The sequence below is a fragment of the Ornithorhynchus anatinus genome, chromosome 3, assembly GCF_004115215.2.
Source record: "Ornithorhynchus anatinus isolate Pmale09 chromosome 3, mOrnAna1.pri.v4, whole genome shotgun sequence".
Lineage (NCBI taxonomy): Eukaryota > Metazoa > Chordata > Mammalia > Monotremata > Ornithorhynchidae > Ornithorhynchus > Ornithorhynchus anatinus.
Window position 1 is genome coordinate 86545265 of NC_041730.1, and position 13317 is coordinate 86558581.

The 13317-nt window shown below is 54.4% G+C and overlaps 1 protein-coding gene across 1 annotated transcript in view; it reads right to left on the bottom strand.

Annotated features, from left to right (window-relative positions):
* Nucleotides 1-520: 520 nt before the first annotated feature.
* Nucleotides 521-13317, bottom strand: part of ADAMTS14 (ADAM metallopeptidase with thrombospondin type 1 motif 14) — a 70228-nt gene continuing 57431 nt past the window's right edge. Inside the window, exons 13-22 of the mRNA XM_029059322.2 lie at nucleotides 12799-12932; nucleotides 12177-12303; nucleotides 10539-10622; nucleotides 7882-8045; nucleotides 7132-7300; nucleotides 6663-6795; nucleotides 5985-6192; nucleotides 3224-3353; nucleotides 2956-3066; nucleotides 521-1659 (exon numbers count right to left, since the gene is read on the bottom strand). Coding sequence (XP_028915155.1) covers nucleotides 1109-1659; nucleotides 2956-3066; nucleotides 3224-3353; nucleotides 5985-6192; nucleotides 6663-6795; nucleotides 7132-7300; nucleotides 7882-8045; nucleotides 10539-10622; nucleotides 12177-12303; nucleotides 12799-12932 — 1811 coding nt within the window. The 3' untranslated portion in view covers nucleotides 521-1108. The remainder of the gene's footprint in view (nucleotides 1660-2955; nucleotides 3067-3223; nucleotides 3354-5984; nucleotides 6193-6662; nucleotides 6796-7131; nucleotides 7301-7881; nucleotides 8046-10538; nucleotides 10623-12176; nucleotides 12304-12798; nucleotides 12933-13317) is intronic.

Here is a 13317-nt window from a genome sequence, read left to right on the forward strand (position 1 = left end):
ATCTAGCCTGGACTCTCTCTGGGCTCCCTCCTCCAGAGCCCAGGGTGTGTCTGCCTCAGCTGCGGCTGCCAATGGGCAAGAGTCGGTGGGGGACCCCAGGGGGGCCTACCCAGCTGTGGGAGGCAGAGATAGGAGGTCTGGGAGAGCAGGAAAAGCCCCTGCTGGCCATCCCAGAGCCAGGTAGTCGTGGGTAGGGCTTGGGGCAGAGGTAGTGTGAGGGGCCAGGGTTTTCAGTGCACTGCCCTCACCCTAAAGTTGTAGGGTCCCCACGATTGTTAAAGAGCTGGGGTCCGGTGGGGACCTCCACAGGGGAACTGGCCAACCTGGTCAGAGACTTCCAAGTTAGACGCCTCCTCTGCAGTGGATGCAGTGGGAGGGTTTGCAGGGTCACTGCCTTGTGCTCGGAGCACTTCACAAATGGGCTGGATTGCAGCAGGAAAGGGACCCCCAATCTCCAGTTGCTTCAGCTCTCTACCCCTCAGTGGAGTGGCTGTTAACTGTCTGCCCCTCCCCACCAATCCCCACTGCCCCAACCCCATCTGTGGAGGAAGAAGCCATACTTGTGGGGTTCTGGATCTCGGCACCAACTGAGAACAATGGACAGGCTCCTCCCAACTCAAACTGGCCTCCTGGGACCTCAGGGCAGAGGGTGGCTGGGGGAATGAGGATGGTGTGGGTAGAATCCACCCCTCTACCCTGGCTGTCACTGTCTGTGGGGTTAGAACCTCAAGAACTGGTCAGAGGTTTCCAAGCTAGATACTTATTCTGCAGTGGATTCAGGGTCACTGTCTTGTGCTTGGGGCCCTTGAGGTATATATCTGGTCATCACAGAGGGAACCGCCTGGGGGGCCCTCTCTTCTCATTGATGCTCCTTTGCCCATTTTCCTCCTGCCCCTGTCTTGCTTTTTACCTTTCTCCTTGTTTGCCCCTCATGAGTCCTAAGGAGCTACAGCCCAAAACAATAATAATCAAATAGTGAGAATTGGAGCCTCTGTTTCCTCTGCTCTTCCTCCTTCTCTTGTGGTCCTGTGGTCCTGTGGTTGGCCCCTTTGCAGGCGGCTCATCCCCCCGTCCATAGGTCGAAGAAAGAGACTGTCGGAAGGGGGTGTCACGTCCCTATAGGTGAGGTGGTCTGGAGTCTGGTGCCCAGTGGCTCTGCCGTTCCAGGCTCAGTGCTCTTTTGCCTTGCTGCCCCGGATAGGGCAGGCGCTCGGCTATGCTGACTCAGTGTCCCTGGGGGTGAGGGGCTCCAAGGTAGGACTAAGGAGTTGCCCCTTGGCTGTTGGGGTCCCTGGGTCTCAGCAGTGGAGCCTCCAGAGGCCCCAGGGTTTGGAGAGCAGGTGGCAGGGTGCCCCGGTGGGGCCCAGCGGGCAGCTGAGCCATCCGTTTCGTCCAGAGGGCTCCAGGTGGCCTGGGAAGAGTCCGTCTTGGAACTGGCGCCAGGCTGGGGCCTCTGGAAGGCAGCGGGGGAGGGCTGGGATGGCACAGGGCTGGGGAGGGGGCTGCCTTCTGGGTCCAGCTCGGGAGGCTGAGTGGGGGCAGTCGAGGTCTTCCTGCCACAGGATTCACAGCATAGTTTCCTGTAGCCTGGGATGGAGCAGTAGCGGGCCAGGACCTCCATTTGACAGAAGATGGACTTGTCCCTCTGACAGGGCTCCTCTGCAACAAGAACCACGGCAGCAAACCCACCGCTCAGTGCCGGGATGCTCTCGATCTCCTCAGCACCATTTTGGCCAGTCTGATATCCAGTCAACCCAACTCTCTCTCCCTCATCCCCTTCCTCCCTGCCCACCTCCATCCCTCCCGCTTTACTCCATCTGTTCCCAGTCTGCTCCAGTCCCCTGGGGTGGGGTTCATTAGCTAATGCTTCCAGAGCCTAGTGTCAGCCAGGGTCAGAAGCCAGCAGGTCTCCCAACCCTGGGCACTGGGCAGATGTGGACAGAAGCCTAGCTTGTCAGGGAGTTCCTCCTGGTCCCCTCCAGGGCAGGAACCTTTGGGCCAGGTGGGTGTGCAGGGGCCAATTTGCCTGTTCTGTGCAGAAAGGGCTCCCAAGGGCTTACAGGGAAGGGAGAGCTGGGACTCAGGTTCTGGGATCTCCAGAGGAAAGGAGATCTGGGTCTGAGGATCTGGGAGCTCCTGACTTTTCCCTGCTGATCAGGAAAGGTATGGACAGATTAGGAGGAGGAGAGGAGGTTATATTGTTGTTCTGTATTCTTCCAAGTGCTTAGTACAGTGCTCTGTACAAAGTAAGTGCTCAATAGAGAAGCAGCGTGACTCAGTAGAAAGAGCCTGGGCTTGGGAGTCAGAGGTCTTAGGTTCTAATCCTGGCTCTGCCGATTGTCAGCTGGGTGACTTTAGGCAAGTCACTTAACTTCCCTGTGCCTCAGTTACCTCATCTGTAAAATGGGGATTAAAACTGTGAGCCCCATGTGGGACAACCTGATCACTTTGTATCCCCCCGAGCTCTTAGAACAGTGCTTTGCACATAGTAAGTGCTTAACAAATGCCATCGTTATTATTACTAAATACGATTGATTGATTGACTGATCCAGGAAGAGAAAGAGGAAAGGGGCATTGGTTCCCAGGCAAGAAGGAGGCCAAGCCACTAGATGGCGCCCGGCCTCCAGGGTGAGAGCAGGAACAGGAGGGAAAATAAAAAAATTAAAATGTTGGTATTTGTTAAGCTCTTACTATGTGCAAAGCACTGTTCTAAGCGCTGGGGGGATACTAGGTGATCAGGTTGTCTCAAGTGGGGCTCACTGTTCTAATCCCCATTTTACAGATGAGGTAACTGAGGCACAGAGAAGTTAAGTGACTTGCCTAAAGTCACCCAGCTGGCAAGCGGTGGAGCTGGGATGAGAACCCATGACCTCTGACTCCCAAGCCCGGGCTCTTTCCACTGAGCCACGTTGCTTCTCGAAAAAGCTGTTGGGGGGAGATGAGGTGTTGACTCACTGGAAGAAATCTTGACCACAGGGTTTTGGGGCCGGTCCTCGTGCTCCCTCTGCCCCCTTGGGGTTACTTGCTCGCTGGTGTCAGTGCGGGCCGTGGAATCTGGCGGCTTCCCTGTGGATTTAAGAGGGAGGGGAGAGTTGGTCAGGAGAGAGCTGGTGGGGGGGTGGAGATGAGGTTTGGACTCCCTCCAGTTGGTTGAAGAGATGGAGGGTCAGGAGCATGGCTGCACCCCACTCCCATACACACCCCGACCTGTCCCGCCCCTCACCTGGACACGGGGCCAGGTGGCACATCTGGACGGGCTCTGGCTTGTCGCCCTCGCACTGCCCGATGCTGTGGTCGCTGGCCTGGCACACCACTTGGCGCTGCTGGACGCCCTCCCCGCAGCTGGCAGAGCACTGCGAGCAGGAAGAGGCACAGTGGAAAAGGGAGGGGTTGTTGGGGGTAAACGGGCCTCATGTTGGAAAAGAGTTCAGAAAGCCCAGTGCCGGTCAAAGATCGGGGGAGAGAGAGGTCAAGGGACCCAGCAGAGGTGTGGGGGCAGGTTAGTGATCCCTGGAGCTCGGACTTCTACTTCACCCACCTCCTTACCATCCCCGACACCCGATCGTGGACTTTTCTTTCGGGGCTGGGAACACCGGATGCAGCTAATTGCACAGTCTTCCCACCTTGAAGGCACATCTGCTCCAAGAGGCCTTCCCTGACTAAGTCCTCATTTTCTCTCTTCCCCCTCCTTTCTGTATCACCCTGATTTGCTCCCATTCACCCTTCCCTCAGTACCACAGCACTTATGTACATATCTGCAATTCATTTATTTATATTAATGTCTCCCCTGTCCCCCCGAGGTCCAGAGTGTGAGCTCACTGTGGTTAGGAAATGTGTCTAACAACTCTGTTGTATATGAGAAGCAGTGTGGCTTAGTGGCAAGAGCACGGGCTTGGGAGTCGATTAGACTGCGAGCCCGTCAAAGGGCAGGGACTGTCTCTATCTGTTGCCGACTTGTTCATTCCAAGCGCTTAGTACAGTGCTCTGCACATAGTAAGCGCTCAATAAATACTATTGAATGAATGAATGAATCCCAGCTCTGCCACTTATCAGCTGTGTGATTTTGGGCAAATCACTTAACTTCTCTGTGCCTTGTTACCTCATCTGTAAAATGGGATTAAGACCATGAGCCCTATGTGGGACAACCTGATTACCTTGTATCTACCCCAGCACTTAGAAAAGTGCTTGGCACATAGTAAGAGCTTAACAAAATACCATAATTATTATTATTATTACTACTCTCCCAAACACTTAGTGAAAAGCAGCATGGACTAGTGGCAAAAGCATGGGCTTGGGAGTCAAAGGATGTGGGTTTTAATCCTGGCTCCACAATTTGTTTGTTGTGTGACCTTGGGTAAGTCACTTAACTTTTCTGTGTCTCAGTTCTCTCATTTGTAAAATGGAAATTAAGACTGTGAGCCCCATGTGGGACATGGACTGTTTCCAACCTGATTACCTTCTATGTATCCCAGGACTTAAAACAATGCTTGACACATGGTAAGTGCTTACCAAATATCATCATTATTCTTATTATTAGAGTTCTCTGAACACAGTAAGCGCTCAATAGATAGGATTAATTGATTGATTGAATGACTGATTAAGGCCAAGCAGCCTGACCAGCCCAGCCCTTTCTCAGCCCAGGAAACCCCAGGCTTTCTTTGGGATTTCCTCTCTAGTAAAGAGCTAGTCAACATATTGGGAGAGAGATTTCCCTGCAGAGAGATTTCTTCTGGGGAGAAGGAGAGGGAGTGGGTGGAGGAGTGGTAGTGAGTGGGGCAGAGGAGGGAGGGAGAGGTCAGCTCTGTGGCTGATGGGAGATGGAATAAATGATGATAAAAATCATACTGAGACTGTAGTCTAGTGGAAAGAGCTCAGGACTGGGAGTTAGGAAACCTAGGTTTAATCCTGGCATTGCCATTTCCTGGCAGTCTGACCTTGGGTAACTTTACCATACCTCATCTTTAAAAAGGGAATTTAATATGTTGTCCCTCCCCTTCGGAATGTGAGCCCTGTGTGGGACAGAGACTGTGTCTGATTTGATTTTCTTGTCTATACCTCATTACTTGGCACATAGTAAGCACTTAGAAAATTCCACTATTATCAGCAGAGCCTAGTGGAAAGAGGACTGAGAGTCAGAGGACCTGGTTCTGCCCCTTGCCTGCTGTGTGACCGTGGATGAGTCACTTAACTTTTTTGGGCCTCAGTTCCCTCTTCTGTACAATGGGAATTTAATACCTGTCCTCCCTCTTCCAGAGGTTGTAAGCCCCATGTGGGATAGGGACTGTATCGTACCCGATAATCTCTTATCATAATAATAGTAATGATGGTTTTTGTTAAGTGCTTACTATGTGCCAAGCACTGTTCTAATCGCTGGGGTGGATACAGGCTAATCAGGTGGTCCCACATGGGGCTCACACTTTTAATCGCCATTTTACAGGTGAGGGAACTGAGTCACAGAAAACTTAAGTCACTTACCCAAGGTCACACAGCAGACAAGTAGCAGAGCTGGGATTAGAACCCACATCTTCCGACTCCCAAGCCTGGGTTCTTTCCACTAAGCCACGCTGCTTCTCTCATCATCATCATTCAGTAAAGTACAATACAAGAGAGTTAGTAGGTACGTTCCCTGCTCAGAATGAGTTCACAGTATCTAACCTAGTGGTGAGTACAGCGCTTGGCACACATTAGGTGCTTAAGAAGTACCACAATTGTCATTACCATTACTATGAAGATGCTGAATCTCACTGTGAACGTACATAGCACTTTTAGTCTTCCAGAGGGTTTTTGTCCCAGTACACTCATTCTGCCCTCACCCTGCCCTCATCCATTCCCTGAGAGGTAGGGCGAGGCCACTACTATTAGCCTTCTCGGGCAGAAGAGGAATCCAGCCCAGAGTGGTGAGGGGAGCCTCCGGAGTCCCACAGCGGGAAGCTGGTCTCCCGACGGACAGTCCCAGGAATGCCCGGGTCCCCGGGGAGACTCACCTGGGACCAGGCTCCAGTTCTCCACTGGGCTGGGCAGGTCAGGCGCTGGCACGGCTGCCGCGGGTCGGGGCGGTCTCCCGGGCAGTACTTGGCATGCACGGTGCGGTTGGTGCCGTTGAGGAGCGGCTGGAGGCACTGGACCACCCTGATCTGCACCCCCAGCTTGCCACAGCTCCGGCTGCAGGGACCCCACTCACCCGCCACCCACCTGTCGAAAGATGCGGGGCGGACCGGGGCTCGGGATCTGGAACGGCACCTCTGGGGATCTCCTCTCTTCCCCAATTCCCTTCCCTCATCTCCGGTCGCCCCTAACCCTCTGGGTCACCTAAGGTCGAAGTGGTAGCTGTGAGCCTGGACCTGGCAGGGTTGGGGGGACTCAGGGGAGGAGCAGGTGGGATGGCTTGGGGGTGGTGTGGGGAAGGTTGGCATCTTTCCAGTGGGGCTACGGACCAAGCCAGACATTTCCTCTTGTGTCCTTCAATCTCTTACATCGCTGCTGCCCGATCTGCCCAAGGGTGTTATTTATTCCCAAGCGGGATGAGACAGGTCTCTCTCAGAACCTGGTCATGGTCCAGGGGTCTGGCTCTTGGGATTGCTGAGGAGCAGACTCGCTTGATGGGCTGGCTGGGAAGGGGTAGCACGGGGGCACAGGATTCTGTGGGGATGGGGGTCACTCACGCGGGCTGCGAGCACTCCTGGGGGTTGCAACGCCGGCGGATGGGTTTGGGCTTCTTGCCGAGGTCGCAGAAGTTTCGGCGCACCAGCCGACCGCTGCTATTCCGCCGGCAGCCATACTTGGTGAACTGGATGCCTGCAGGAGGGAGCCGGGGTCCCGGGAAGGACAGCGTGGTCGGGGTCCGGGCGGGGCAGGTGGATGTGGGGAAATCGAAGCACGGGGAGGAAAAAGGTTATGGTCCAGCCAGCATGCAGAGGGCTGGAAAGCCCGGGCAAGTCAGGGAGAGGAGGGACGGAGGGAGGACAAGGAGAGGGGCAGGTGGGCAGGTGGGACCAAGGGAGGTTGGAAGGGACAGGTCCAGAGCGGGGAGCCCCCCGTCCCCCCCACTATACCCAGAGACAGAGGCAGGGCAGGGATGGGGGCAGGGCGGGAGGCCCCTAACAGGGACAGGTAAGTGAGGAAGTGTCCCACCTCCGCCGCAGGGCTTGGAGCACTGGGACCAGCTCTTGAGCACCCACTGGTAGGAGTCCATCTCCTCTAGCAGCACGTGGTTGTTTCCGATCAGGGGCAGCAGGTCCTCGTGGACGGTGTATTTGTACACCAGGCCGCTCTGCCCTTCGGGGGTGCCCTGGGGCACCAGCTGGCCAGGCAGGGGTGAGGGGAAGAGGAGGAGAAGGAGGAGGGATGGCAAACAGACAGGAAGTCAGCGGCCATCTCTTAGGTGCTCTGCCCTCCCGCCCCGCCTAGAAAGCCAGAGAGGAGAGGGTGATGTCAGGAAGCTGAGAACTATCCTCAACCCCCCACCCCAGCTCTAGAGCCAAAGGGGGAGGCGGCAGGGATCTCCCCATTTTCCAGTTGGAAAAACTGAGACCCGGAGGGAAGGATTCACCCGAGGGCTCAGGCAGCGATGGTCAATCCAATCGGATCCAGTGATGCTGCCTGACAGTCTCCCCTTATCCCCCTACAAATCTATGGCCGGGGCTGGGAGGTGTTTGGGCATCCGAGCCTGGGGCAAGTGGCTCGGCCAGGGTATGTTTTGGGGGCAGGTGGCTTGGCTAGTCCCAGATGTATCTGGGGGCCAGAGCCCTCCCTTCTCATGGCACTCTGTTCCCCTCCCTGCCCTCCAATATGGGCAGCCCTACCCACCTCCGGCCACCGCACCGCCAGCCCACCCCCGTCCAGCTGAGCCCCCACCCAGCAGGAAAAGAGAGGGGCTCCCACCAGGATGCCGACGGGCTCGTGCAGGGGCCCACTGGTCTTGAGGCTCTCCCTGTCGCCCTCCACAGCGTACTCCCACTCCAGGCCTGATGCAATGAACGCTCGGCTCCGGGACTCTCCGGCCTTGGGGTCCAGGATGAAGCTTCCCGTGACCTGGTTCTTCACCGCTGGAGAGAGAGGGTGGCAGAGGTTTATCTTCCTGTCTGCTGGAGGCAGGAGGCAGGAGGCAGGCATGGCCTCCCCCTCGTTCCCTGGCTCGGCTCTGCCTCCGCTCAAGGGGACGCGGGATTGGGAAAGGGGTGGAGGAGGAGAGGGACCAGGTGAAGAAGGAGTGGGAGGAGGGGGCAGGGTTTGGAGAGCAAAGAGGAGGAAGAGGAGGAAGAAGAGGAGGAGGAGAAAGTAGCCTTTTTTTAATATGGTATTTGTTAAAAGCTTACTATGTTGAACACTAAACACTGGGGTACATACAAGTTAATTAGGTTGGACACAGTCCTTGTCCTGCAAGGGGCTCATAGTCTAACTAGGAAGGAGAACAAGAGAATTGAGGCATAGAGAAGTTAGGTGACTAGGCCAAGGTCACACAGCAAACTGGCAGATCTGAAATTAGAACCCAGTCCTCTGATTCCCAGGCCGTGCTGCTCCCTGCTCTGCTCTTGCTAAGTCCCTGGGCAGGATTGCCCCTCAGTCAGTTCTGCAATAATTAAAATCACCTGAGAGACTTCTGAGAGCCAGCCCAGATGTGTGTGTGGAAAGAGACACCTTCTCCTTCTCCCCTCCCCGGCACATCTCCAACACAAGTCTTGTTGGGCTCTTGAGCCTAAAACTCTGCTCTTCTAATCACACTAACCTATCCCTCTTGTTGGACTGATCATTGTCCTTTTCTTTCTTGTACTTATGTTTTTATTTTCATTCTTCCTTATGCATTCGTCACCCCTTTCTAACACTCCATCCCTTACTCTTAGTGTGTGAGCTTCTTGGGGGCCAGGGATCAGGTCTAATATTCATCTATGTAGTGTTTTTTTCCCCAGCACTTAATAAATATCATTTCTTACTCTACTACTGCTCCTGTTATTGTTGCTGCTGCTATTATTATTCCTCTTCCTCCTACAGGGATCTGGGTGAGGATGTGCCATGGCTGCAACTCCATCCTAATAATAATAATAATAATGTTGGTATTTGTTAGGCGCTTACTATGTGCACTGTTCTAAGCGCTGGGGGAGATACAGGGTCATCAGATGGTCCCACGTGAGGCTCACAGTTAATCCCCATTTTACAGATGAGGTAACTGAGGCTCAGAGAAGTGAAGTGACTTGCCCACAGTCACACAGCTGACAAGTGGCAGAGCCAGGATTCGAACCCATGACCTCTGACTCCCAAGCCTGGACTCTTTCCACTGAGCCACGCTGCTTCGTTAATCCTCCTTGAGCCCTCAGCAGCCTTCGACTCTGTTGACCCCCCTGTTCTGGAAACATTATCCAACCTTGGCTTCGCTGACACTGTCCTCTCCTGGTTCTCCCCTCTGGCTGATCACTCTCTTTTGCTGGCTCCTCCTCTGCCTTCTAACTACTAACTGTGGGAGTCTCTCAAGGACTCAGTTCTGTGTCCCCTTCAAATCCCCATCTACATCCACTTCCTTGGAGAACTCATTTGCCCCCCCCAGCTTCAAATACTATCTCCATGCAGATGATTCCCAAAGCTACAGCTCCAGACCTGATATCTCTTCTCTAAAATCTCCCATTTCCTCCTGTGTTCAGGCCACCTCTACTTCGATGTCCCACTGACACCTCAAACTTAACATGTCCAAAACAGAACTCCTCATCCTCCCACCCATAGCCTGTCTTCTCCGTGACTTTCCCATCACTGTAAGTCAATACCACCATTCTCCCCATCTCACAAGTCTGTAACGTTGAGTATTGCTCTCAATTCATCTCTCTTTCAACCCACACATTCAGTTTATCACCAAACTCTGTACGTTCTTCATAACATTTCTAGAACCGCCCCTTCATCTCCGTCCATACTGCTACCAATCTGGTCCAAAAAGAGAACTTTACTGAGTGCCTATTGCACGCAGAGCACTATACTAGGAACCTTCTTCTCACAGGGTACTGTACTGAGCACCCAGTACAAAGGAACTTACAGTCTTGTGGATTCAGCGCTGTCTACCCCAGTGTGGGGGAGGAGGGGTGGATAAGAAAAGAATTTCAGTTGCAGATTCAAGTTTGGAGAATACTACCTTCTCTATCCTATGAGGCAGGGCTGGATATAGTGAGTTCAGCTCTTCTCTTTCCTGGGAGATATGTTGCGTCAATTCCTGCAGCCCTCCTCCCACCCCCTTATCCACTCCCTCAGCCCCGGTTCTCTCTGCAGATTCCCAGACCCTCCCACCCCAGGCAGAGGAGGGAGTAAGATGGGATAGCCACCTTTAGTATCGAACTCTGCATACAGTAAGCACTCAATAAATACCACTTACTGATTGATTTGGTTGCTTAAATTGGACTCCAGGGGCCCCCACTAGCTCTGCCCCCTCCCAACCAGGGGACAACTGATCCTCCCGCCCTCCAGTAATCAGAGCTGCTATCCAGTGTTTGGTTCCTGGGCTCCCTTCACGGGAACAAAGTGCAGGCAAGAGAAGGACAAGGGATCACAGGCTGGCGGCCTACCCAATCTGTGGGGCCCAGGCTCCATCTCCTCGATCTGAATGTGTCTGGCTCCGGCCGGGATCTCCAACAACTTCAGCGCACCTGCTGGAGGGAGGCGGGTGAGGGAAAGAGGAGGGAAAAGGGAGGCAGGTGAGGTGGCTGGCCAGCTGCTCCACCCCCTCAAACTCTTAGTGAAGGCACATCTCCTCCAAGAGGTCTTCCCTGACTAAGCCCACTTTTCTTTTTCTTTCATTCCTGTCTTTGTCGCCCTAACTTGCTCCCTTTATTCATCTCTCCCTCCCAGCCCCACAGCACTTATGTACACATGTGTAATTCATTTATTTATATCTATGCCTGTCTCCGTTCTAGACCATAAGCTCTTTGTGAGCAGGGAATGTGTCTGTTATATTGCTATACTATTATTCTCCCAAGTGCTTAGTATAGTGCTCTGCACACAGTACGCGCTCCATAAGCATGATTGACTGGCTGACGGACTGGCTGGGCTCCCTGCCACAGCCAGCTTTTGGGATTGGAAAGGGAGTGGGGGTGGGGTAGCCCTCCCGGAAAGGCTCATCTTTAGGAAGACAGTGGGCACAGCAGTGAAGGGAAGCCACCTCCCCCTGAAGAGACTTTGAAGGGGTTGGCCTTTCTCTTCTCTGCTCCTTGCCTAGGCCCAGCAGCGTGGCTCAGTGGAAAGAGTCCGGGCTTGGGAGTCAGAGGTCATGGGTTTAAATCCCGGCTCTGCCACTTGTCAGCAGTGTGACTGTGGACAAGTCACTTCACTTCTCTGTGCTTCAGTTACCTCATCTGTAAAATGGGGCTGAAGACTGTGAGCCTCACGTGGGACAACCCGATGACCCTGTATCTCCCCCAGCGCTTAGAACAGTGCTCTGCACATAGTAAGCACTTAACAAATACCAACATTATTATTATTAATTTTAGCATCAGTCCCTTGAATTTGTTTGACATTTTGATTCTCTCAAAGCACTTTCACATTAATGATCTCTTTTTTTTCTTTTAATATGGTATTTGTTAAGCACTTACTTTATGACAGGCACTGTACTAAATGCTTAGGTAGATACAAGTTAATCAGTTGGACAGAGTCCATGTCCAACCTGGGGCTCACGGTCTTAAACCCCATTTTACAGATAGGGTAATTGAGGCACAGAGAAGTTAGGCGACTTGCCCAAGGCCATGCAACAGATGAATGGCACAGCCAGATTAGAACCCAAGTCCTTGTGAATCCCAGGCCCGTGCTTTATCCACAAGGTCATGCTTTTCCTCTTCTCTTTACAGCCCACCGGGAGGCAAGGGAGAGGCAGGAAAGTGGAGGGGCAGGTATGCTGAGGAATCTGAAGCACAGAGAGGTTAAGTGACTTGCACCAGGGGCACAGCAGTCAGGGGCTAGAGTAAGACTTGAACTTCAATCATCTGGCTATAGCCGTGTGCTTATTCCATGAGGTTGGGCCATCGCAGCCTCCGAAAGACCATGTTGCTGTCCACCAGTCCCCACTCCTACCCCTACCCGGGGAGATGCAGGGGGGCTATGGGGATGGGGAGGACTGGAAGATGTGGGCAGGGAAAAGGGAAGGGACAGCAGGCCAGACCCTCTCACTTCACCCCACCAGGGTCTCCGCCTACCGCCGGAGCTCTGCTCACCTGCTGAGGGCTTGGGGGGCCTGGCCAGGGTCCCCTTCACTGTCCGACAGTGGGAGTTGTCCCCACCGCACACGCCGCACTTGTCATCCTGCTTCACGGACCCGATTTCCTTGTCACATCCGACGGGCTGTCACCAAGTCAGAGAGTCAGAGGGGGCCACCCAGGGTCCCCCTCCTGCTCCTGGACAGGACCCGCCCTCGCCTGCTCTCTGTTCCTGCACACTTTTCTATCTGGGTCCTGGGGAGAGCAGGAGACCTGGGGACCAGTGGGCCTGGGCAGGGTGATGTCTCTTCATCCGTGGAGAGGCCACCACACTGGAAGCTGCTTGAGGGCAAGGATCGTGTCTACAAACTCTTCTGAATCGTACTCCCCCAAGCACTTCTGCACACGGGCAGCATTCAATAAATACCACTGACCGACTCATTGATCTCCAGGCAGCCAAGGCTTTTTGAAACCAAACCTGCCCTGTTTCCTCCCTCTCTGTGCTCACTTGCTCTCACCCTCCCTCTCTACTGCCCTCCTGGTCTCCTTCTTCCCTCCTCATCACCTTCCCTGTCCCCCCTTCCCCACCTGCTCTCATCCTCCCACGAGGCTCTGGAAGGTGGGAGGGCCGGCCACCTACCACGCACTCGCCTCGGGCACAGACGCTGTATGGGTCTTGGTAGCTGCACCTGGTGCCATCGTGGACCACCTGGTTCATCAGCACGATGTCCCCGGTGCCCTCGGACTGGCAGATCAGCTCACACTTCTGGGAGTCTGCTGAGGCAAGCGGTCCCCAGCTTAGGGAAGGGCAGCAGGTGGAGCGGCAGAGGGAGGGGCAGAGTCTGGGGGCAGGAGATGGCTGTCCGAGACCCTGAGCCCTGGGGGCCCGGCACCTCCACCTCCCCCATGCCCAGGCTTGGCAGAGAGGGGCCTGTGAGGTTGGTGGGCCCATCCAGGAAGACAAAAAGAACACAGCATCCTGCGCAGGGACCCAGAAAGATGCAGGGAAAGGGGCAGCTTGGGAGCTTGGGATTGTCTTGGGGTGCGGTGGAGGCTTGGGGTGGGGTGAGGATAGCTCGGTGTATGATGACGACGGTTTGGGGGTGGGAGTATCTTGGGGTGCACTGGGAATGGCAGTGGCTCATGTGGGGTAGGGACA